General features: G+C 42.9%; 2 protein-coding genes across 2 annotated transcripts in view; one reads left to right on the plus strand and one right to left on the minus strand.

Moving 5' to 3' along the window:
- The window catches only part of LOC103359854 (bone morphogenetic protein receptor type-2), a 36,545-nt gene extending 14,414 nt beyond the window's left edge, over positions 1-22,131 (minus strand). Inside the window, exons 1-5 of the mRNA XM_008285405.1 lie at positions 21,248-22,131; positions 8,829-9,014; positions 6,967-7,146; positions 1,263-1,370; positions 971-1,062 (exon numbers count right to left, since the gene is read on the minus strand). Coding sequence (XP_008283627.1) covers positions 971-1,062; positions 1,263-1,370; positions 6,967-7,146; positions 8,829-9,014; positions 21,248-21,326 — 645 coding nt within the window. The 5' untranslated portion in view covers positions 21,327-22,131. The remainder of the gene's footprint in view (positions 1-970; positions 1,063-1,262; positions 1,371-6,966; positions 7,147-8,828; positions 9,015-21,247) is intronic.
- Positions 22,132-23,187: 1,056 nt separating this feature from the next.
- Positions 23,188-26,768, plus strand: part of dock9b (dedicator of cytokinesis 9b) — a 62,377-nt gene continuing 58,796 nt past the window's right edge. Inside the window, exon 1 of the mRNA XM_008285407.1 lies at positions 23,188-23,488. Coding sequence (XP_008283629.1) covers positions 23,375-23,488 — 114 coding nt within the window. The 5' untranslated portion in view covers positions 23,188-23,374. The remainder of the gene's footprint in view (positions 23,489-26,768) is intronic.

Below are 26,768 nucleotides of genomic sequence, written 5' to 3' on the forward strand. Positions count from 1 at the left end.
TGATGAATCAGCTTGTAAACAGCCCCAAAATACCCTGGATTGCTTTGGAAATTTGGGCAAATGTAAGCATGCTGAAAATGTGAGCTTGTGATAAAGTAACAGAACAGGACAGCTTTGAAAAGTCAAACTGAGCTGTCCTCCTGCTGTCCTCCTGCTGCTGGCTAATTTAAATCAGTTCCCGCATTCGCTTGACTTTCAGCCCTCTGCTTACATTGTGATTGCGGCTGAATATCATCCTAACTCCATTGACTTCCTATCACAATATTAGCTCTTGCTCTTCCATATCAAGTTGTTCGGATCCTGTGTCAGCGTGAGCAAATTCCTATTTTTGTACGCCCTGGCCCGTCACTTAATGCATCCTGCCGTGATCGGATGATAAAAGTCACATTGAAACGACAAATGTAACAGTAAACCTTGATGTATTTTTGGTGTATTTTCGCCTCTTTGCCTTTGGTTTCTCCTTTCCGTCTCTAGCTCTCGTTTTCCTTTCTCCCTGAGAGTAGATGCTGAACCTGGTGACAGCACCACATGTCTGAACCAAAGGCATAAGCTCTTATTTTCTATCAACAGGCCAGTGTAAATCCACAGGGTGTTGGGAATGAAAGATGCAGTGAACCATAGTGGTGAGAGGGGTTTGCTTTTTTTTGACGTCGAAATGCCATTTTCCCATACATCACCACCGTTACCATTAGGACTGAAATTAATATGTGGAGCTATAGGAGTAATCTGACAAAATATGTTAAAAAAAAAAAAAAAAAGATGCTAGACTGGCTCCCTTCTGGCTTACCTGGTTAGTGAGAGTGGTGTTGGAACTTCACACTACCACATTAAATACTTTGGCTCCTTCTTGGGCCAGACAACAAACTGAATCAAGGCATAAACAGATGACTGTTCAGTTTAAAACTACAAATATTACTAGTTGGATGCAGTGTCGAGACAGAAGGACAGACGGTGTGACGTTGGCACTGACCTCTAGCAGTTTGAGATTGTCTAGGTCCAGGGAGCTCTCAGAGCCAGCAGCCTCCATCATGTTGAGGTTGTGAAGGCCTTGCTTTCCATCTCCTGTTAAAACAGACAGAAAGACACACAGTTCACACTTTGGAAAGCTAAAGACATGCAGATGCATATCAAGCACAGATCAGCTCTGATTCCATTTATGAAATTCACTGAAATTCTACAAAAAAACACCTGAACAGCCTTGAATAATAAATGTGGTTGAAAAACACTGCTTTTGCTCACAGTTAGGCGCCATGGTAACTCACCGTGCATCATGCGGTAACCAAAGAAGGCTGCTACAGCGACCACGGCCAGCACAGAGACTGTTGCCAGGGTGATAATTACCGTCTCTTCATGCCCCAGTGGGCGATGGTCTACAAGCAAGGGAAACATCATAAACAAAAGTACAAATCAAGCTATGACCTTTATTGAAGGAGGTTAAACGTCTGAAAGCATGCACTGGCCTTTGATTTCTGATCAGGAATCAGATGCAGCACGTGTTCAACTCTGTCTCTAAACCATGAATATTCACGATCACTCATTATGGTAGATAACAAGTAACACAACAGACTAAATAGTATTTAGACTGCATCTGAAATGTAGAAATGACTGCCAAATCAATATGCAGGCTAAGAATTCAGCACCAAAAACATATTTCTATTACATGACTGATCCTTTTACTGCTGGCCACGGGCAGAGACACACTATAGAAAATACATAAAAGATCTGCTAGAATTTCAGTGTGTGTGTGTGTGTGTGTGTGTGTGTGTGTGTGTGAGACAGAGAACACAGATTCCCTTTAGAAGTAGCATGCTGTTTAGTTTACACACTGTTATATCAAAATAACAAATGCAAAAAACTGGGAACAATCATTAGCTTCAGCCTGAAAACTTCAAATGGAATTGACTTCCTAATTGATCAGATTTAGTTTGTTGCCCGTTTCTAGCTGCTCTTCTTTCCTCCTTCACCCCAACCACTCGAGGCAGATGGCAGCCCTCCCTGAGTGTGGTTCTACCGGAGGGTTCGTCCAGTTAAGAGGAAGTTATTCTTTCCACGGCTGCCAAGTGCTTGTTCAAAGAGAATCACTGGCTTCTTCTCCATAATAGAATTTATTCAGGTCTTGGCCTTATGCTGGGAAACGCCACGAGATGGGATGTCATCAATTGGCACTAAAATAAATGAAACTGATCTGAATTGGGGAAAAAAGAAATGTATTTAAAAAAATGAATGTAGCTCACTGTAAGCTTACAGACTCACGGACATGTGCACACAAGGACACGCGTGTCCGTGTACAGCCTGAGTTGGTGGACGGTGCGATACAAACTTCATGCTATTCTCCTGACGCAGACAAAGTCAGGGAAGAAGAAGATTACTTGTAATAAGCATGGATGTAAGATTTAATATCTATAAAAGAAGAAAAAAACAACAAACAGCTTCGCAAATGTAATCAAAAGTTGATGATCAATTCGGAAACACACTCAACAAACCTCCCCTCCGAGAGCCATAAGAAGCCCGGTGGCTTATGAAGTCTGCCTTCACACTTGTTGTTAGAATCACAGTCAATCAGTCAGGTAGTATTATTAAGTATATTACTACTTTACTTTTGCATTAAATAGTATTACTACATAGTTTAGTCTAATACGTATCTCTCCTCCAATACTTAATACTGTGAAGAGTTTAGCATTTCTCCACAGGCCAAACTAACCTCATTTAAAAGAATAACTGCTCCTTCGGTAAATATTCTAATAGGGCTCTGCAGGTCTATGAAACTTTTTCAAATGTACAGTTGGGTCTGGTATCATTTTTCCTTCACAAATAGCAGGTCAGTAGTTGTAGACATCACAGGTTTACACACACACACAATTAAAAGTCTTGGGTATTCAAGTATGTGTGTTTGCAGACGATCAGGCATGCCATGAAGCGCATTAGAAAAGAGCATCAATTAAGTCAACAAACCATGAAGCATGGTCAACGGCCTGGAAAGCAGAGCAGGAAGAGAGACGCTGAGGATGTGTGGGACGTGAACGGAGAGAGCGAGAGAAGGAAAACGTGTAAAAACAGAGAGAACGGGAAGAGAGCTAGTTCCAGTGACAGGTAGAAGCAGTTAGCTGAGGTGTACACACACACACACCTTAAATACCAACACTTTCTCTGCTCTTATATACACCTCGACTGTGCGCAAGCAGTATATATACATCCAGAAATACGCTCTCCTGCATCCATTCCTTCAGTCAACACACTAGTGCTGCTGTGAGACACCAGCGTTATCAATAATTGATGGCTTTAGGAGCCTGAGGGCAGCTTTGACTGACACACTAGCATGAGCGTGCATGCACACACGCTCCGACACACATGCGTGCACACATGGGGGTTGACAAGACTCCCCTCAAATGCCAAGGTCAGTGGGTTTATAATCAACAAAAGGGTTGCACAGGAAACCATCTGACAACATGCAGACACACACTCTGACACAGACACCAGGAGATTATTTATAATCGTCCACAATGTCGCGGATGGTGTCTGTTGCCTTTATATCACATCTTAACCAGTCACAGGATCACCAAGCCTCAGGGGTGGAAAGCAACCAAATACATGATTTGTAAGGTAAAACTGGGCATTTTAACTTTATGATTGAACTGCAGAACAGAAGAAAATACTGTACTTTGCTGTTTATCTGACAGGTTTAGTCACTACTATGCAGCTTTTGATGTTAAATAGATAAGATTAATTTTCCTAATTAGCTGACAAACAGAAAAAACAGCAAATCTTTACATGGAATTAGCAGGAATTTGCAAATGTCCTGAAAAATAATTAAGAAAACAGTTGTTGAACTAATTGTTTCAAGTATAATATAATGTGTAATGTGAGCTGCTGTCCTGCAGGTTTTAGACGTTTCCGTGCTGCAACACACCTGACTCACATCAATGGATCTCCAACAGCTTGTTCTGTTAATGATCCATTAATGTGAGTCAGGTGTGTTGCAGTACGGGAACATCTAAAACCTGCAGGACAGCAGCTCAGGAGGACCGGAGATGGAGATCCCTGATCTAAAAGAACCATAATGCTCTGTTGGGTTAAAATATGTATGTACACAGCAACTTGAAGGATCAGTTTTGTTAACATAGAAAGCTGCGTTAATCACATTTTCTTAGGGCATGACCTCTTAACTGCTCGTGAGTGATTACGATTGAAGACAGCAGCTGACTCCTCTGAGCCAATTTAAACAAGGCTCATTTGAAACACTCATCAGACTCAACCACAAATGTACATTGGCGAAGTATAAGGAGCTCAGCACCGATTTAAACAGCTAATCAGTCACTTGAACAAGCCCGGAAAGTCACTTGGAGCCATTGTACAGCAGCTACAGATGCCACAATCAACTGTGGCGACAGTTGTTTGTAAGTATATAGTGCATGGTACAGTTGTGTCACTGCCAAGATCGGGAAGAAAATGTTATCACCTGCTGCTGGGACATAATAAATAATAGAAGATGCTAGAAAACAGGTGTCGGTGTCCACCGTCACGTATGTTCCACATCGCTATGTTATGAGCTGAGACGCTGCCATGCAACAAGTAGGCCCTTGTTCTGGAAGCAGCACCAAATAAAGGTTGCTGCTAATCACATGGGCAAAGAGAAGGTCTTCTTGGGAAAGAGTTATTTGGCCACCATGACCAAAAATATGTTCAGAGAGAAGATGAGGCCTTTAACCCCAAGAGCACCAAACCCACTGTCTAGCATGGTGGTGGCAGCATCATGCTCTGGCGCTGTAAGTCAGTAGATCAGGAAATAGAAGAATAAAGAAGGAGGTTTCCCTCCACATTCTTCAGGAAAAATCTAAAATTGTAATGTTATCATCAACAAAGCTATCCAGTAGCATACAGTGCAGTTCAAAAATTATTATTATATTTTTTAAGCATTTCTCAATAATTATATTCCAAAAATAGAAGATATGTATTCTGAAATCTTTCATTCTGCATTATGAGTTCTATTACTTTACATAATTTATGTATTTCCTGAGGTGTTATTTTTCATGCTATTATAATTTAATAAGAATTTGGAGACGCAGTGTGCAGGATTTAGTTGCATCTCGTTGTGAGGTTGCAGACCACAGAATACCCCTCACCTTCCCCTCTGCTTCCAAGTGTGTGGGAGAGTCTATGGTAGAAACAGGAAAAGCCCTCTCTAGACGCTGTGAGGTTTGTCTGTTGTTGGTGACTATAAAAGGCACAGATAGGATCCATTCTCTGAACACATAAAGGATTTATTCTTACTTTCAGAGGATTATACACTAATAAAAACATGAATACTAGATTAATATGAATAGAACAGATCCCCCTCAATCCAACACGCTGGCTGGTGAGTACCTTTTGACATGATGTTTGTATAATTTAAATATGTTTTTTGGTTTATTTCTAAGATCTTTCAGAGGGGCATTTGTGCCCTAATTACAGTGCAGCTGAAGAGACAAGAAAGGTGAGAGAGAACAGAGAGGAACTGACAAGCAGTAAATCTCGCTGTGACTCAGAGTCGATCGTTAGGCGCTGCAGCGGCGACGGTCCCTATTCATGGGTCGCCCGCCCAACCAGTTGGGCTACTGGAGCAACCTAAATAAAGCTTTAAATGCAGGACCTGTGACTATTTCGACATTGTGGTATTGTGACTTTTATATGACTTATCACTCAAGATCACTCAGATAGCCAACTGACTTGAATCGTTTCCTACTACAAATAACGCTGGCAGACGAAAGTCCACATTGCGAGTGTCGCTGCCGCAGCCTCAGAAGTGTCTGTCCGGACACGTCAGGAATTAGTAACGTAACAAAAACAAAAACAGGATTTAGAGTTATAACATAATCCAAACTAGAATTTAACCAATTAATCAAACAGCCTATGACCAGCAAGTTGTTATTTTTCCCTAATGCCCTCTTTTTTTTTGTCTAGTCATCCGTCTACGCAGTGGAACAGTCACTGGCACGCCCGCAGACAGAGCAGACGCTGTGTAATCCGTGGAATGCAGAGAGACGGTGTGGATGGTAGAGAGCGTGTTTGTGTTTATGTGTAGGCAGGAGACATGATGAGCTGTCGTCTCTACCACCCCCACCCCACCACACACGCTGCTTTCGCTCACAGCCAACGCCAGAGGAGAAGGAACAATTAACAACACATCTGCTTGCTTTCTTTGACATCTTACCAAGAACTCACTCACAGCTAACGCCACGGAGGGCATTTGTACAGACTGAATTCAGCATCATCCACTCTCACGTCCCCGTAGTGGAGATAATGTACACCAGCTCTGACAGAGGACACTGCCACCATCTAATAGAAGAAAAGAAACTTGTCTCTGCTATTCACAGTCGTCAAGGTTCCTATTAGATGGCAATCAGGAAGCTCAGTTCTAAGTTTTTCTTGTGGCTCAGTGATGAAACGGAGGAGGAGATAGAGAGTAGGTGTGGGTATGACAGCTCAAATGATATCAAACTCTCTTAATCTTTTCTGTTCAGCTTTGTGTTTCACAGTGTAGGCCTGTTGTATAACAGATGATTACAAGTGTGGATATGTTATAAACTGCTCCATCAGGGCTAGGAGTCAGTTTTTAGGTCTGAAAAAAGGTCAAATTTCATGGAGGATACTTAATTTTGGAAGAAATGACCGCCATCTTCTCAATACGATGCAGTTATTTTGGATTTTATCCTCGTGGTTAAAGTAAACAGAAGTCAGATCAGTATCAAATGTGTCCATCTGTGACTATTTTTTAAAGATCAGCAATAAATTCCAAACTAAAATCATAAAAATAGGCTTGTTGTTAAAGTAGCTGACCTACATTCATTAAAAAAAGGAATCATTTCAAGTTAGTACAGACACACCACAACACCAGCAGGTTTAGTATTAAATAAAATCTTTTGTACGGCAGCAGGGATTTAAACTGTGACCCTGTGAAGCCGAACTCAGCGCTAATGTGTGTGTCCTTACAGATGGGCTGTGCAGTGGTGGGGCTCGGCGGCGGGAAGTCCTCTGTGAAGTTCACATTACACATGTCACTGCCGCAGCAGCAGAAGTGGTACGTCCCATTCTGGATCTGCGGAGGCAGGTTGGTCACCACGCAGCGGTCGTCACGGCAGCCCTGGTTGTCGCCCAAGTGAGTCCAGCAACCTGAGAGTGGGAAACAAGGATTGAAGGGAAAAAAAAAAAAAGGGGTTTGAGCCAGAGTCCATCAATGTTGTGATAGCCCATTAAAGGCGTACGACAGTGATTTAGCAGTGCACCGACATTACCAATGAGGACAACAAGGACATTGGGGGACCCGAAAGATGACATTTTCAAAGACAAATGGCAAAAGTCAAGGCAGTACAGATCATAACTTTTAGTCTCATGCTCCAAAATCACTAGATAGATCCTAAAGTTTCCCATAATGCAGTTCAGCACCATCTTTCATCAGTCCTCAAGTGATAATCAGACTTTGCTCCCATCAAGGCCACAGTCACACAATCTGTGGGTTAACTTAACATAATGTGTAATCAGCAGGACCAGAGCGCCTCTAACAGGTCTGATTACCGTAGCCTTTATATGTCCAGCTGTCATGAAATAATGATGGAATCACTGCTGTTAGCAGTATTTTAGTTTCAAGATTGCATCAGATAAAACACCCCCCTGTCAGGACTGTGTTCAATTCTTAAATACGTTAGTGGACAGTGTGAGTTGTTCTTCCAGCCCTGTTATGTTGTAGCTACATAGCAAAGCAGCTCCGGTCCTCATGAGCTACTGTCCTGCAGGTTTTAGACGTCTCCGTACTGCAACATACCTGACTTACATTAATGGATCATTAACAGACTTGTGTAGAACTTGACAACAAGCTGTTGGAGATCCATTAGTGTGAGTCAGGTGTGTTGCAGTACGGAGACATCTAAAACCTGCAGGACAGTAGCTCATGAGGACCGGAGCTGGAGATCCCTGATCTAGATGATTTTTAAGCATGTCACATCTTGATGTGATTAAACACATTTAATCACATCAAGATTCTGATCTGAACAGCACTTTGTTCTGTCGGTTGGCTAGCTCATCAGCTAGAGTGGCAACAAGAAGCTGTTAGCAGGATTAGTTGAGATGATATTTAATATCTTCAGCTCTTCAGCAATTTAACATTTTTACCAAAACATCGCAAAATGTCGGTTTTGAAAAAAATGATTTAAATATTGATATCATTCGAGGCATCATAGTGATGTAATAAACATTACATGTGGAATATGGTAAAGATTGAGCTGAATTTTTCAGTGCTTTGAAGCTGACATCAAAGCTTATTCATAAAATTTAAATTCCCATTTGTTTAGTGTTATATCTACCTAACTGTGTGTGTAATGCGAACAGTACAGTTTTCCCATTATTGTTTATTGTTCTCGTGGATGGATCGAGGTTCAGAGAATTTGATTTTATATTCTCTAGAGAATACTTCCACCAATAAATCTATAAATCTATCCAAACGTCATCTTTTGTCCAACCGACTGTCTAAACGCTCAGCAGCTACATTAACTATGATACTAAGTTGTAGTGAAACGCTGGAACCATCCCATGTCCATATTTTACTTGTGAAATGACCTTTCACTTGGAATCATCAATAATTAATTCAGAGGCACATTCATTTCCTGACAAATGACTAATTGATAATGCAGCTTCGCTATAACCTACAACCACCTCACGCTAAGAAGATGGAGCGTTTTGAATATGTGCCTAACGAAACGACTGAGCTGATTAATGGATTACTAAAATAATAGCACTCTTGGTAATAAAAAATAATAAATGACAGAGACTAAACTAGAGAAAGTGATGAGTTAAAGTACCTTGTTTGACCAGCCGCACTTCGCCTGGAGGACTTTTCTCCCACAGACCAAAACAGTGGCTGCCCTTGGCACATCGGATGGTCGTGTTCTCAGGGGAGACTCGGCCTTCGCCCCCCGCCACTCGCTCCACCTCCCACTGCTGCTGCTGGTCTGTGAAGGCACACTCCCTCTCCTCGCCCTGGGCCGCTGGGAAGAGACAGAGAGCTAAGTCACACCTAATTACAAGCAAAACAGGGTTTACAGTCACAACAAAGTGAATTACAGAGTCTGACATACAAGAGGCTAGCACATCAAATTTTAATAATCAGTATATGTAGTAAAGAGAGGCAGCTACAGGCAGCTCACCAGCTTCGTTTCATTTATTTAATGTCTTTATGATTTCCTCACATTTTTAAAATGCACATTTAAGTCAAATGGACATATATCGAGACGATGTATGTAAAAACACGTACATATTCACACATATACCAGCTACAGAGGCAGACTGATGCTGCGTCTGTCAATACAGGAAGAACCCACGGATGAAAAATAGCCGTCTGCTACAAAAGACTGGTGCCTCTCACAAGCCAAAAGATCAATAGAAATACCAATTTATCTCTGGCTGAACAACATAACACAATCACATACAGAGGAGTGGCGGAAAAAGTGGACATTAGATTTTCGAGCAGCGCTAAATAAAAACAAAACAAAAACACAAAAAAACAGTGTGAAGATCGTAGAAAATGTCAGGAAAAGAGAGATGTTCGGTTCAGCTCCCATCATCGACTTGATTCACAGCCTCACATGCAGAAAACCTCACATGGTGTCAAACTGTGTGTTCTGACGGGAAGGCCAGGAGGCATCCAGTTGGGAAAAAGCACAGTCGGCATGTTGATTTGCAGCGAAGGTCTGGGAGACTGAGTGCCATGCCAGCAAGAAATAGTTTGAATGTCAGAGTGTGTGTTTGTGTACACAGCCTGCGTCGTGGGTAATTTCAGATAAGGGAAACATGATGTGCCAGTTTGTTTCCCTTACTCCCAGCTCCTCCCTTTCCTCTATCCGGAGAGACAGAGGGGAGGTGGGGAGGGTTGTTCCAAAGGGTTGCAGGGAGGAGGGTGGCTGTGCCCTGCCCAAGGTCAAGCCAGTCTGTGTGGGCAGAGGGCGACGCAACGGAGTGGTAGCTCTGCTGGGCACGGCGCCAGCTTTCCTCCTCTGCTCCCATCCTTAGATAAAGCTATCAACCCTGGCCTACTGTGGGCCTTGGCTGCCCTCAACCTGTTGGCCCTTCGCTGCCTACTGTTCGGTGGGACCGACTTTGCCTACGGGGGGGAGCGCGCTGTGAATGCGTGGAGTGGAAAAGCGGTTCAGACTAAGGGTTAAGTATGTGGACACATTTTCATTTTGATGAGGAAACTGAATTTCAATGACTTGCTGTTAGATTCCTGGCGGGGCAGACGATTCTACGCTTGTTTACGGCGCATTAACAAGCTCTATCTTAAAATGAACACTCAACAGTAAAACTGTGCATGTTCTCAAACTAAAAGCAATAAAAAAAAACAACACTAAGCTTATACCAAATATTAAAAATGCCAAGTAAATGCTGGGCAGCTGAACAGAGACGCAGCCTTCCACCACAGCTGCTTTCTTTTCAGCTCACACCTGAGTCGAGCGCTTTGAAGAGAAAATAACTTATCTCAGAGAACCATGTTTTTCACCACCACTAAACCTGAATATTATATGGGAGACGTATTGGACAGCCGACTTTTCTGCTGCTCCAGAGCAAAGACAGGTTTCTATCTACTGGAGTCATGTGTTGAAGGGATCATTTCCATCAAGATGTGTGTTGTCTTAAAGCTGAATACAAGAAAAACGGTCAAATATTCATTAATTACAAAAACAAAACAAATGCACATTTTAGATTTGATCATGCTTAATAGTTTGAGGTTATATTTAATCATTTTAAGGAACTAAGCGTCTTATGTGCTGCAGAGTTAGTAGAGCTTCACCGGGTTCTCTTTTATTGTCTTTGTTTTTGAGCTGTCCTTGCTACAAGATGTTAGAAGCAGATATGTCGTGCAGGCAGTTTTCCTTCTGCAGCAAAGATTAAGAAGATGGAATTTGGTGTATATTTAGTTTATCCCTTTTTCAAAATGTACATTAATTTTAATTACATTTCAATGCATAATAAAGACGTTCAATTCATTGTGTAATGAGTGGATTATAATGCCCTCATTCTAACCTGAGGAGACTGTCCAGTTGTAGCATGATGAGCAGGTGTGGCCAGCTTTGTCTACGCAGAAGGTGTGGTATTGAGATGTAGGTCACACACATTTTGCCAGTGGATTTTCTGCTTTATGTTGTGTTTTTGTTGACCTGGCTATTAAAACTACAGTGATGTGTCAGGCATGGGACATGAAGCATCGTTAAAGTGACGGCGTTCTAGTCGTTCACACAGAGGTCACTTTTCCGTGAATGTTCCTGCTTTCATAACCACCACAGTGATGGAGGGCGCCGCACGTGTTTGTCATTCACGCCAGACAACTCACACAGTGGTGTGTAACACATAATAATGCAGTAACTGACTAAAACAGAACTAATAGCAACTGATGATCAAAGTGTCCAAATAATTAACTTATTTTTGATTTCTTAAATTGTGAATCCTCATCAGCCCTTTCTCCATGTCGGGACAATTTACAGTTAAATCTAATTGATGAAGTTACTGCTGTTTCTCTATGCATAAAGATTTCTCTCTCTTTGTAGAAACACCCGGGAATCCTACCACTGTCTGACGCTGCAGGTACGTAATAAACTAAGAAGAAACAGTTCTAAACAACTGTAAATTAAACTGCTATCTGATGTAAAGACACGTAGGCCTACACAGGGTGACTAGCCGCTGGATCCTGGCCTGGACTGATCCTCTCGTCATGCTCTCCTGGGGATAATTTATAATTACAAGAATTCAATTAAGTTACCGGAGCTGTTGTTGCGTGTGCAAATGTGTGCAACTTCCTCTCTCTTTGGAGACACATATGGATCCCGCTGACGTCTGATGGTATTAAGCAAACTCAGAGGCACAGTTCAAAGAAATAATCTTCAGCTTCTCTTGACATTATTTCATCTGGCTGGCTCGGTGCAGGTTTCTAGAGGCAAGTCTGCGGCTGCCTGGGCCTCTTTATCACCTGCAGGCCAGCCCTGGTGGAGGCTGTGGCTTGCAGGGACCAGTGGTGAGATGGGCTTGATGTTCTAAAAACATCCAAGACCCAATGTTCACCCTCACGGCAAACGAGGACTGAATGCTGGAGAGCACACGAAGGCGCTTGCAGGATGTCGGCGCAGCCATACCCAGCCCACGTCCTGGTAAGTCTCTTTTGTGTTAACAGTAAAATGATACTAGTGTGCCTACGTTTTTATTTTTATTTGAAGTAATTTCTACATTTTTTTCTCTCACACTTTATTAAAAAATAGTCAAGTTTTTTAATTTCATGTCTTTGTGGATCATCTAACGGTAGGGAATGTTGACTGTCTACATGGGACTTACCTATAGCCTCACTTTATTAGCACGACAGCATGCATGTAGCCACCAAACGTGTATTTAAAGCCAATTCTCAAAGACTTTGTTCTAAAACTGGTCAGCGATAAACGCTATGTGAATCAGCCCCACCGTTTTCAACTAACTCATGATGCCAATGGGAGCTTAAATAGCTAGCAGGCTACAGGTGTAATCAGCTGAGTGTTTAATGCCCGTTACCACTGCATGTGTCATTAGTCTTGTATAATCGCAGGCAAATTAAAAATGACTACAACAGGACAAGAGCACCTCGTAACATCACAACTCCAAGACTCAGAATGATGAACAGATATCCGAATCAGCAACTGGTGTCATGCGGTTGACATCCATGACGCTGGATTGAATGTAAACACGCAGCATAGTGGGCCCTATTGTCATTGTAAACTGTATATATCCACAAAATAATACAAGCAGTTATTCATCAGAAAATTGACAGCTTTAACTTTAGGATTTTAAACATAGCAGTTGCCGTGTAGTTAAACACCGTACGCTTTCCTCGACTGTAAAACTCGATCTCTTGTGCTGTTTTCTACTTGATGGCAGCCAGCTCTATACAGAACAAGGCTACGTGCACACAACTCTTCTCAAGAATCAGCTTTTCTGTCTTAAATACGTGTCCTTTCTCAATACCCAAATCCAGTAATAAAGGGGAGTAGGTGGCGGAAGTGAGGAGCTGTACAGGAGGAACTCTATTATGAAGAGGAGAAACATAAAGAAACAATACAAGGAGAACAATAGAAGGAAGTACAGAGCCTGTGACAACACCCACAGACAGTTAGACAAACACTTTGACCTTGTGTGCCAGAGCTGGTAGAGCTGAAATCCACCGAGCAGAATATTTCCTGTCTGTCTTGGTGGTTAGATACTGTAATCTGACATAAATTCTTAACAGTTTTAATGCGGTTCGAGGCTATAAAACAAGATGCCGTAAGGATGCTCAGTCAACAGCACTCTCAGGTGTATGAAAAAGAGGATAAAAGGCCGCCCTCCTGACAATGATCTAGAAATGGGTTCTGGATTTTTGAAAATGCTATTTCAAGACACTTTTGTTGCATTACTACAAAATAAAATAGGTGTAATACTGCTAAGTGTGAAGGCAATATCACATATCCAGATAACAACATGTGCAACCAGCTCTACGGTAGTTTTAACCCTCATTCTGCCAAGAAACTTGCCCACAGTCCCCTAAACCCGGCACCCCCGCCTGGCTTCAACCCGTGACCGGGTGTCTGACTGAAATAACATTATGACACACTGACTGACGCGCAGCACATTAAATAGTTTCATTGTGCTGGCATGGCTGCACATAACAAGCGTGCACAAGATAAATGGAGCGCTCCAACTGATCACACAGCAGCTCCTTTAATTCCTATTTCCTCCTAACTGTCAAGGAAAAAATTGCCATTAAATCACTGAAATATATTTATTGGATTTAGTAGCTCAATATCCAAAAAGCGAACAGAGGAGGACAGTGTAGCGGGATGGAGCGTGAAGCCAAGCAACCCAGGCTTTGCTTATTTGCAGTCAGAGCCATAGGAGCACTGCTGTACTCACTTTTCATTGGTTTGTCTGCAGCTCTGCTTGGCTGTGGTTGGTTCTTTGACTTGGAGTTCTGTGTTTTTTTCAGAGTATCTGGTTGGATGCCAATCTCTGTGTTTATCTCTGATTGGTCATGGCAGACTCTATACCTGGTTCTGCTCTGTGGAGCTTGCTATGTAATCTTGGCTTCCACTGCAGTATTGGATTGTGGGTCAGAGTATGCAGGCAGGGCCAGTGGAGCGAGGCAGAGAGAGAGAGAGAGAGAGAGAGGGTAGTCATATCAAAAGGCTTCAGAGTAGTTTTCTGCTCCAAGCCTCTTCATTGGATGATGGCGGGCACTGCTGAGTGTTTACCCATGGCCCAGTTATTTGCTAATCTCCCACCCTCCTCCCCTAACCGGCCTTCGGTGCACCCTCCCACCCTCTCGGACTACCCCCTTCCCCTCAGCCTCACTGCTAAAAAACAACAGCGATCTAATCTGGCTCTCTCTCCCCTCTCTCTCTCTCTCTCTCTCTCTCTCTCTCTGCTGCCAAGGCCCATAGGAGCGACGCAAGACATGGTGGTCTGAGACTTGATTAAAAGTCACCCAGTGATGTGTTGCCTGTTTTCTCTCTACACGTCCCAGTTTACATCCAAGATTAGAGACAGAAACACAGAGAGGAAACAAACCAAGTACAGAAAAACACAAAAACAGAGAAGACCTATTTGATCAAAGAGTGCTCGATGTACCCGTGCACACACCAACATCTCCCCGGCAGACATGCGTGCACTGACAGCAGCCATTTCTTGGGTTTTCATGGGAAGAGCTGTCATTATGCTGCCGTGTGCATCGTTTGTACAGTGCTGACTCAGAGGCAAAGTACCAAATATATATGCATTTAACAACTTGTGCTTCTCTCTAATGCTGTTTACATTTGCAAAGTGCACCCTGACAACACAAAAATGTTAAAAATGCAAAGGGGCACTATCTTTGCTCATGTGCAGTGTTTCCATTATCACAGCGGCTCAAGCTGCTACACGCAGACAGCCCTCACAATCATCGGTATCTGCCCGAGCCCTATCTGCTGCTGTTTGGGTGCGCGCTTGTTGCTGAGGTAGGATGGATAGGATTCAGGGATATTTGCTGACACCCCCAATTTTCCAAGTCCCCTGGTTGAGTTTAAAGATGTGGGAGGGGAGGGTGAGTGGGCTTTAATCTGTCCCATCTGTTGCCCTGGGACTGCCCACCCCCCTCAAAAACACCACCACTACTCAGTCTGTGTCTGTCTGGGTCTGGTACAGTTATGCTAATCCTGGGGCTTAGACTACCCTCAAAGCTTGGAGGCCTCCATTATTGACCACCATGCATTTATACCCAAATCCAACCCTACTCCTCCTACATCCCTGTATACCTCAACTTTCCCAAATATGTCATGAAATCACAGATGACAAGGGGACTAAAGTAGTGTTTGCTATCACGCCGTGGGGGGGATAATCTCAGATTATTTCTGAACAAGCTAAAGTCTGGTTTCAGGCTGTATCTGAATTTAGTCTTTGTTTATAACCACATTATTTCCATGCTGAATAAATGAACAGCAAGCGGAGGCCTGGCAGGCTACATAATGGGCTGACAGGCTGATTTTCTCTCCACATCCTGCCACTCCATGGGAGGCCTCTGGTAGTCTGGTATGACGGGGGTTTCACCTGTTCTGGGAGCTAACTGATGTTGTGATGTCCTGACAAATCAAGATCTCAGCTCATCAAAAAGAGTCGAGCTGGAACACTTAGACAATTAACTCTGGCACTGATAGTAAGAAAAGCTATTCAAAACAATCCTGGTCGGGACTAATCAATTCATTATTTCACTCATTTTGCAAGCAACAACTAAAAACATTCTCAAGTTCAGTTTTCTAAACTCTGACGATTTACTGCTTTTGTCTTCTGTGAATAATTTTAGGTACTGAAAAAGGAAATGGGTGAAACAAGCTAGTTCGAGCAGATCCACAATGATCAATCAATTCATCGCATTAGGGCAGCAACTAATGATCGGTTTCTTCATCAATCAATTTATAATTCCATTTAGCAGACGCTTCTTTCCCAAAGCGACGTACATCTGAGAGTAGACACACATTCACACACCAATGGCGGCAGAGCTGCCACGCAAGGTGCTGCCTGCCATTGGGAGCAACTTTGGGTTTAGCGTCTTGCCCAAGGACACTTTGACTGTGGCGGGGCGGGGGATCGAACCGCCAGCGCTGCAATTAGAGGACAACTCGCTCTACCACCTGAGCCACAGCCGCCAAATCATAGGAAAGCAGTGAAAAGTGCTCGTGTAATTTCCAAGTTCACAAGTTGAGGTCATTAAATGAACAAAGCTCAGAAATAATCACTTTTCCTATCATGGATAAACAGTCAAGAACCACCACAAACTATCAATTTATTTTATTTTTTTTTCACTTTTGCATGAAAGCTTAAACAATGAATGAACTGCTCAGTTGGCAATTTATCTTTTTTCATTAATCTGATCGGCTAATTGTTGCAGCACTAAATCAAACAGCCCCATCATTAGACTACTGACAATTATTTGGATAATTGAGTAACTGTTTTTATCGCTTTTCTGGGCCCTGCTTCTTAAATGTGAAAATCTGATGCTTTAATTAATTGATTGAGAACATCAATCATCAACCAGTCACAGCTGAATTGATAATAATAGTTGAACGTCATCATTAAAATGAAATGATGAGGCCAAACTGCAGACGTAATGAGTACTGGTATATACGTCGGATAAATTCTCGATCGGTCTGACATCATTTAGAAAAAGTGTCTAAATTACTTTTTTTTCACCAAGTTCACAAAATCCAAGACTCAGTTCTTCAAGATTCACACTAATTATTATTGTTCTAATTTGCCAACTATAAGCACATATTTCCTCCTCTCTGCATCGTTACACCGCTTATGTTCTGTGTCTTGGTGACATTTTTCAGTAAATCTGGATCAAGATTCTTTTTGTTTTTTTGCATGACTATCAGCTGATATTGCATGAGTTTTGAAAGTCCCAGATATCAACACAAGTATCAGCTTCAAACATCCAGCATCAGTGGGCATCAGTGTGCGGGTCCACTCGGTTCTCCTTCGCTGGATGTCTTCTGTAAATGCACACAATCAGGGCTGAACGGTTTGTGGAAAACATCCAATTTTTCTGACAAATATTGCAATTATAATTGGATTTGTTAAAAAAAAAAAAAAAAATCAGATAAGCTTCAATTTAATACCCACTGTGATTACTACATGAGATAGCATCAAAGCGAGGCTCTCACACAAGGAGAACAGAATCTGTAGAACTGTTCACACGACTGCTTCAACCGTGAGTCAGACACACTGCAAAATGCTAAGCTGGAGCCTTTGCAATTTGAAAACTGCACTGTTTCAAATTGCGATAAAACTAATTAATTGTTCAGCGCGACATACAACTAGTCTGAAACCTACACTTTGCACCAGTTGTTGATTGTAATACTGGGACTTAAGAACTGCACCTTGTTCTGTTGCTACAACCACTGCAGACTGATGAGGACAGGAACAGTCAAAATAAGATATAAAGATATATGGGAGGAAAAAAAACAGTTCGCCCATGCTCTGAGCAACATTTTCTGCACGCTCTAGACTTATTGTCTCTGCTGGTCAAGGAGAACTCTTCGTGTTAATCATAGGCTGTCACTCTGAGTTACCATCTCAAGGCTGCACCTTTTGTTTTCTAAAACATCCGCTAATTTCTCCTTTTTGCCAAACCAGAAGGTTGGCTGAACACTGTCCTATTGTATCTCTTGTTGCTTTAACTTCAACTCTGAACTCAAACCAAGGTACTAAGAGAGATAGTCATTGATTTTTTTTCATCTAATAGAGTACAACGCTGGCTGTATTAGAGACCAAATGGCCTCCCGCCTCCCCCCCTTCCATTCCAGTATTCATGGCTCTGTTTCTAGCTGCAGTCGGTGTCGTCTCTTCTCACGAAATAATGTGCAGTCCAAAATATTACAGAATCTAGGGAGGCACAGCGGTTTTATATCCTTCATGCTCTGCAGCTACTTCCTTATCCTATCCTCATCTAAACAGCATAGCTCCAGTGTGTGAACACTGAAACAAAATTGCAGGCACAGAGTGAGTCCACATTATCAGATTACCGCTATTTCTGGTTCTGCACGTCCCCACACAGTTTTACTCTTGATTTTTAGCATTTCACCGGCCACATTTGTTCTTGTTTACTATGCTTGTGTTTACCTCCGCAGGGATGTTGCATCACATCCTGAACAGCATAATGCACATTCTGCAGTATAGCTGGAGGGCCAGACTTGATGCAGCTTGGTAAGTGTGGCCCCTGGGCAACAATCTGTGCCACGAGCTGTAACACACATTAACAATGCACATATTTTCACACCACTAATGATTAAAACAATTTTTAGAAAATTGATTTAATTCCATTATTGTGCTACACAGCAGTATTGTGATTTTACTACAATAACTTATATAGACATTTGCTGGGATTCAACAATTAAAGGAAAACTGATTAGCAACTACTTTGATCACCAATTAATTTTTAAAGTCCCCTTTTGAACAAAAATGTTGAACATTTGCTGGTTTTAGCTGCTCAAATGAGACATTTGCTGTTTTTCTTTGTCACATTAAATCACGTGAAAGCCGTTTAAAGGCTGTGTGCGAGGGCTAAAGAAATCATCAATTAATCAGCACATTAATTAACAAGAAAAACCCACTTTGATGTGGTAAATTAGTAGAATAAAGGTAGTTGATATTTGCAGCTTATAGTGCAAGGATGCGACTCAGACGGCTTCTGCACTGTTCTTTCTTTGTTTTTAAAATGTCTCTGAGTCACCCAGGAAAATCTCTCATTTAATGAACGCGGCATTTAAGTCATTCTGATTCATTTTCTTTGAAGTGTCCTACGACTAAACTTGCCATTTAAAGCCCTGATCAGATGCCAGAGTTAACTATCAGTCCGTACCTGGCTCACAGAATTCAGTAGGCTAAAATGTAAGCCTGGACGCATGTTAAACAGCCTCGCTGCCATTCAGCGTGTAATCTCCAGCCTCTAACTTCACTTTCTGTTGAGCTGCTGACGTGACAGCAGAGCCGACAGCCCCTAGAGTCCCCTCACGGTCCTGGGAGGCTGGAGAGGAACAGCCCACTTGGGGAACAGTAGGTCTGTCAACGCCACAGTATGGGGCCCTTGAGACACAGTTTCAGGGTTTGGACAGGCGTAGCTAACGAGTTGGCCTTTTTATGCTCCACTATAATACGGCCCACTCTAATCCTCTTTGGACCCCAAAACCTCTTGCTTACCTGGGACTAGGGTAAAGACAGTGCCTGGATGTGGGTTTTGACACACGGTTTGAGCACGGTTATACAATAAGTTTAACTTGAGAGAAGCCTCAGTCTAATGGTAGTAGTTAGGAACACCTGTGGTCCCGCCGCAGGTGTTGTCTGCAGGCATGTGCTATGTTTAAAAATTGTTTCTACTCCAGATTTCGGAGCAGCAGGCGTACACCCACACACTGATTAGTCACAGGGGACGGGCTGGGGAAGGACCGCCCAAACTCAAACTGCAAACAGCTTACATGCATAGCAGGTGGAAGAAAATCAGCAATAATTAGAAAAAGAAAGGAACAGAGGTGAACAGGTGAAATAGAAAAAGGGGAGGATGGGAGGTTTCTGGGCCAGAAGGATGACTGCCACTCTCAAGTTAACTATTACATCCTCTGCTTCCTCTCGTCATCATTACTTCAGTGCTAAGAACAGAGTGCTGGTATTTCTGCTTTGCATTTCTGACCCAGCAGCACAGAGAGCAAGCGATCCGTCTTCTGTCTCTTTACAGCCATTATGTTAACAAAAGCTGACTGCTGCCCTAATTAATTTTGCACAGCACGACGATTTGGATTTATTGACTGTTTACATGGCACGCATGCCTATAAGTATCAATTCATTTTCCTAATACTGATTATTGAGTGAATATGTCGACACTCTGACAGTCTGCGTTGTTAAACTGCTCAACTGACAAAGGTGAGCTTAGAAAGGCAAAAATCATTTTTGATGAAGTCATATTGTCACAGTTGACATTTTCTTTTAGCTTATACCCCTCCCCGTCCATCCCATCAATAATCCCACAACACAACCTCATGACTCATCTCTTCCAATCAGATTTAATTAACCCAATCACTCCTCTTGCCCTCTCCTACCTACTCCAGTCTATTTCTGATTTAAAGTAGCTAACTTTCCTTCACTGCTCATTTATTCATGACCTTGCATTCACAGCACATCCGACATACAATCAACTTTAACAATGGCAGTGTGAATTCTCATTTTACTAAATGAGAATTAAAACTAAATACTCCAACTACCGCTTGTCGTTTAAATGCAAATGTGAATGCAAATAGGGACACAGTCTCCAGGCAGTAACAGCTTCAAGTAATGAACCCGGTCGCACTGTGTATTCAGATTACACCGCACACACACGTTTCCCTCTGCAAAAGCAGTTATTATTCCGGGCTCCTGATAACACCCTGTCTATGAATGGACAGAGGAGCCTGGGCAATAACACACACTCACAGAAATGATAATACATTATTATGAAGCTGTTTATACACACATTCACACCCACACACTTGGCTGCAACACCGGATGAGCAAACCAGGCAACACGAGCCCACCTATGTTCAAAGCCTGAGCGTTGTGTTGAACTTCCATCACCTAAATTATCCACCTTGTGAAGTACCTTTCCTGTATTCCCACACATTCCACCTGCCCCCTTCCCCTCCCTGCATCCCTGTGCAGCCCTGCTCCTATCTTATCATGCTCAAGGTCTCACAGAAGCCTGGCTTCAGCCCAGAGTCTTGAACAGGGGGCACAACTTGGCAGACAAGGACTGCGGTATGTTTGGCAGTGTTTTTCCAGGCCTTTGTACACAGAATGATTAAAAAGGAGCCAGGGGTGCATTCGCTGCTCTGTGGAAGAGGAGATATCTATGACGGTTTTCCCAACTACAATGGAGATCAGTCCAGAAATAAGGCAGCCAGACAGCAAGATGGAACAAACAGGGGAGGCACACACACAAACACAGATGATGTAGAAAAATGATGCCTATTAGAAACACCATACAAATCCGACAGCCACTAAAACTGCCCCTCACAAGAATATGATTTGGGTACTGTTCATTATTCAGCAACTGCACCAACGCGACTATGAGCACCAAACACAGCAGAAACCAACAGGAAAGCATCAAATATTAATGACACATTTTCTCCCTCTCCAAAAAAAAAAAAAAATCAATTCACTAATAAGCTACTCACCAGCCACCGAAGTCAGGAGGATCGCCAAGCAAACCCCAAATTTAGCGAGTGATTTCATCGTGATTCGGCCCACAGCCATGACAGTGGACAGCGACTTTGGTCTCGAAGTTGGAGCGCCTCCAAAGTCTTATTTTACTTTTTTTTCTGGTCCTCTTCAGCAACTCTCACTTTGTTTTCACTCCGTCTCCTCACGTCAGCTCAGTAACTTGAACTGCTCCGGCAGGCATGGAACAACACATCGAGAAATGATGCGAAAATAAGGCGCCGTTGTCTCGGGCTCCGTCGGCGTTATTTGAGAACTAATTAACCGCCAAGTAATTAAGTTAGCCCTGCTTTTGACTCCGACACGGACCGGACAGATGACCCAAACAGCTAACTTGTTTGGCGGATCTGCCATCTACAACTAGCCAGCGAACAACGTCCATATCTGCTAGCTAACATGCTAGCTGCCTAGGGCGACTGTCTGCTACTACAAAACTTAGGCAAACAGGGTCAATATCTCTAAAATAACCGCCGCACAGCTCATTCGGCTAAACAAAAACAATTCTCTGTTGTAATGTTTGTAAAAAAATATCCACTCTTCCGATTCTACAGCCAGGAATTTGACACATAAACGTTAGCCAATTAGCTCGGAAAGGTTGCAAGCGGCTTGCTGTCGAAGCTAACCGACGCTAGCCTAACAGCTAGCCAGTTAGTTCTCCGCGTCCCTTCTCATTTCACGATCTTCGTTACGGCGAAAAAAAATCATTTACAAGTCAACGGCGCCTATAGGGAACGTTTCTGGTGTGCGGTAGACGGAGATCATTCCTTTGGTGCTGACAGACGGCGGAGGGAGGAGATGGATATCTCTCGGTCTGATCGGGGCGGCTGGGAACGCCTCGTTTGCAGGCTTGTCTGGACCGCTCGTCTCCGGTATCAGGTTGCTGTAGGTTGGCGTTGGGGGTGGAGGACAGTCCTACACGGCTGGCGGGGGGAAGCAGCGCCGCTGTGCCGCAGACTGAGGATACAACACCCTGGAAACAGACGCTGCATGCAGCTCTCCATGCAAGATTCTCCCAATGTTTACTGCTACGAGCGTCGGAAAGAGTAGCGCTCGCATGCTAAGCTATGCAGCAGGCGACTTACATTACAATGCAAAAGCCCAAAGAGAAATACTGCGTTAATTACTGCGTTATTATTGTATAAAGCAAAAGATAAAAGTAAAAGTTCTATTGGTGGTTGTTTATGAAAACACCATACTAAACATAATACTTGCCAAAAAACGTATTTATTGTTTTATAATTGCATCTACTATTTGATATTCCCACTAGTATAGTAGTAATAACTAGTAATAACTAGTAATAACTAGTAATAACTAGTAATAACTAGTAATAACTAGCTGCGCAGTTATTGGCGCGACTTTACCGCCGCTGCGTGGTCACATAACTTAGTTTGAAGCCTCCAGCCAGGCTGGTCAGTTACAGGGATTGTTCCAGTAGATGGCAATGTTAGCATGTGTGTGTGACAGAACTGTGTTTGTAGTTATATAACGTCAAAAACATCATTTTGTACTTCTCAAATACTTTACGCGCCTTTTATACATGTATATATATATATATGTATACGGACACAACAGCTGCGACATTCACTGCCATATAAACCAATAGGGGCCTTTAACAATCCTGTTTTTTTGTTGTAACAAATTTGTAAATTACGACGGACACAGTTAAGTGTCCCATAACCACACTGGAGAAATATACAGTCAAGCTTTCTATTTAAGCTCCTGATGCTTTAGTTTCAGATGATCCATAATGACATTGTTTACACTGAGGAAGGGGGCGTGCCAGTTTGTGCAAAGGGGGCATCCGCTGATGGGACAGAGCTCAGCGGGCGTTGTGTGCTCCTCTCCGTTCGCTGTTGATCAGGGAGGTCACCGCCGGGTGTTCTGGACCGCCGGGTGTTCTGGACCGCCGTGTCCGCCGTGACAGAACCAGTATAAAGTACAGCAGATGCACAATGGCAGGATAAAACATCTCCAGGGTGCGTTTACGCACGTCAAAGCAGCGTTCGCAGCGCCAGCTCGGGACGGTCCTCGCAGTGTGCTCTCCTCTAAGTACCTGGCTGTCTGATGAACGGTGGGCTGATACCATGGCTTCTGCTCCACCTGAGGCGAGGAAATTCACCCGGGGGCTCAACAAACCGGGCACCGCCGCAGAGCTGAGGCAAAGCGTCTCCGAGGCTGTCCGGACGTCGGTGCTGGTGGTAAGGAGCAAAACTCTGCAGTCTGCTGTCCACTCACACATGAATGTACATCATTAAATGCTATAACATAGATCATTGCATTTTTGAGGCTTTATTTTTGTTCCAGTAGGAGATCAGAAGTCAGGGTCAGCTGCGTAACAGTTCGGAACAAATGTCGGCCCAGCTCAGGAGCAGAGCTCCATAACTCCAGGGCTCCTCAAGCATCGTCTGTTCAGTTCAAGAAACTACTTTATGCTAAACAGACCCTCACATTTTATATATTTGCACATTGCTGCAGTAATACTGTCACTTGTTGGTGCATATTTCCCATGTCCAACTCCTGTTTCAACTTTCTCAAAGAGGTTGCCAGGTAACTGAAACATACACCACCAGCTCTAAAGAGATGAAACTACACACACACACACACACACACACACACACACACAAGCATGCACACTTCTTCAGTCCTTTCTGTCATCTGACCCCTCAGGTGCACCTTGCAACCAGATAGGTTTAACAGAAACAGCCAAGTAATGACTAAGCTAAAAATGAACAAAGACGCGTCTTGCCTGTATGTTTTACTCCATGTCAGAGGTGTAGACTGACCAGTACATGGACTTAGGGGGAAAATAAGTGTTTTTCAGATTGTACAGTTTGTGGTTCTGCTCACACTTTGTAGCACATTTATTACAGTGATTAAACCCCTGATCAATATTCCATTTTTCCTGCAACTAAAGGCTTTTGTTGTCATTTGTTTCTGCGGTCATCTTGTGAGAATGCCATAAAAAAAGATGTTTTAGTGTCAATTCGTATTCGTCCTGAGAATTGAGGATTGTTCAATTTCGAACATTTTCAAGAAGCCATTTAGAGACTTCTTCATCTCTGAAGAAACCTCTTGGATTGGAGGTTCAGCTGTATCACCTTGCAGGTAGAATCAGAGCAATAGAAGCCAGAGTATCTTTTAAGCCCTTAATTCTTACGACTAAAGGAGTCAAGCGTGAAAAGCACCATATTCCCCATAAGGTAACCAATGGCATATTTGGTTAGACCTTCTGTTCCTGGTTGATTCCTGAACTTATCACACTCCACAAATGCAGCTTATGAAACAGTCTGTCTGGTGTATATTTGTCGACTCCACGCTCACACTGAAACAGCCTTGATAGCATCACTACGACATTGTTATTTTCTCAAAGTGCCTCTAAAGCCATAGAAGACGTTGTGTTTTTTCAAATCGGACTCACTGATGGAGTCCTTTGACACCATTTCAGGCTGAATAAGCAGAAATTGCTCAGTAGTTTAAGCTATCAAAAACTACTTTGTACTTTTATCAAGGATCAGGAACTAGGAATCTGGGTTCCATTATGTGCCAGTTGTGGTCTGTCTGGCTGAAACGCCTCCTCTACCGCTGCTTTTGACTGTACACTCTGAGTGCAGCTGTTTTGCCAGTCCATTTGACATGCAGCCGACATGCTGGTATGCTCAAAGAAAATACATTTGTAGTATACCAGACATCAAAGAATGTTCTCAACAACTCCAGTTTCACTCAGCAACGAGCCGATTGGCTGGTGCTGAACTACAGCGTAATGTAAACTTATCGGACTGGTTGTGTAGGTTTAAGGGGAAAAGATACAGGAATGCAGGAAATGTTTTATAGATGAAGCACAGCTATAATACATGCTCCACTTTCTGGTTTATATAAAAGAAAAAAAGAACAGTTAGTCTTAATCTTCATCTCCACACTTGGCAATTATGTCACAGTAGCCTATTAATTCTGCCTTAGCCCACAGTGTGTGGAGTGGCATAATGGATGCCAGATCAGATCCCTGGGTCGTCTTTAATAATGGATGAGACGATGGTAGGTGTCCTGGCTATTTTTAAACTTGCCCTCTTTCTCCTTTGTAGCTTGGTATCACACTAAGTACCCAGGGGACCATCAGTTATGAATGCGTGCATATACAATACATCATCTGGATTCAGGAGTGAGGGCTTGACGCTCACTCACACACACTCTATAGTTACTGTAGGCGTGGCTTGGCTGTACCTTAGAAAACAAAGTGAAGGCCAGTAAAGACAGCCCTGCAGTTTTAGTAATTATGTCTGGGAAATGCTTCCTTACAGGTTTTATACCTCTTTCTGCACTTTCGCTGCCTTGCTGTAGGAGTATCTTTACTAATTTCCTCACACACTGTATATTGTTGCTTGTTTGTGTGTGTTAACTCGTCTCTCCTGTGCACCATTTCCTCCTTAAACAGACACTCAAACCTGAGTGTGGGAGACATTAACGCCGTAATGTGCATCCTGATACCTTAATAACATCTGCCATTTTTAGTTAGGACCAGTGGTTTGAACTGTGAAACTCCACTTAAGAGTCAAGTCCACCCCAGAGGATTTGGTCTGATTAGAGCATAAAAAACCTGGCAGAGATAATCTGCAGATTTGCAGATGCTTTAGCATTGCTGACCTATATCTGTGTCATGATACAGGAGCTGTGATGGAGCTGTGCGTTTGGTCTTCTGCTGGCTTTTGTGGTCCAGGGTTGCTGCCGCTGTTAGCTGAGACCAGGGCTTTTCTGGCCATGTGGTTTCCATGCCGTCTTTATTTAGGCTACCTCATGAACTGTGTCATTACCACCCTTGCACTGGAGTAAAGACGACCGGTCTTGAATGTGTGTGTCGTAGAGGGTCATTTGCCTGAATGTGATTGACTTTTTTCTTCTTTAAGCAAAACCAGCAAGATTCAGCATCACCGCATTAAAGAATTCCTACTTTATGACATAACTTTGACAAGCTGCCAGTTTGGACCAAATTCAGACATCATCCTTCTTCACAGCCTCCAGGCTCATAAATGAGTCTGTTCTTGCTTGAGTACCACATCGTTTTATTGGATAGTCGCTGCATGTTTTCGTTTCAGCTACATGGCCCGCAGTGTTGATTTTAGCGAGCAAGTAAGAGAGGTTTCAGCTTATTGCAACATCTTCAGTAGGTTTCTTTTTGCTGTTTATTGTAGGAATCTGCCTCAGGTTTAGCAGACAATGGTATTACATTTCAAGTTTTGGAGACTGCTTCACAAACCCTGGCAGTCCCAACATGTTTTTGCTAATTACTGTCATTACTGTAAAAAAAAGTCTTTGTCCTGAATACACACAGCCTGCCGATTCCAAGCAGGTTTTTAGTGTTTAAGTTGTTCACACAGGTTAAACTACAAAACAAACTGAGCAGATAGTATAAATGTGTTCAGCGTTGGAGTGTGCTGTTAACACACACTGTTCCCCCACAATGCAATGCAAAGGGAAGAAAGAGGA

The sequence above is a fragment of the Stegastes partitus genome, unplaced genomic scaffold (assembly GCF_000690725.1).
Source record: "Stegastes partitus isolate 25-593 unplaced genomic scaffold, Stegastes_partitus-1.0.2 Scaffold401, whole genome shotgun sequence".
Lineage (NCBI taxonomy): Eukaryota > Metazoa > Chordata > Actinopteri > Pomacentridae > Stegastes > Stegastes partitus.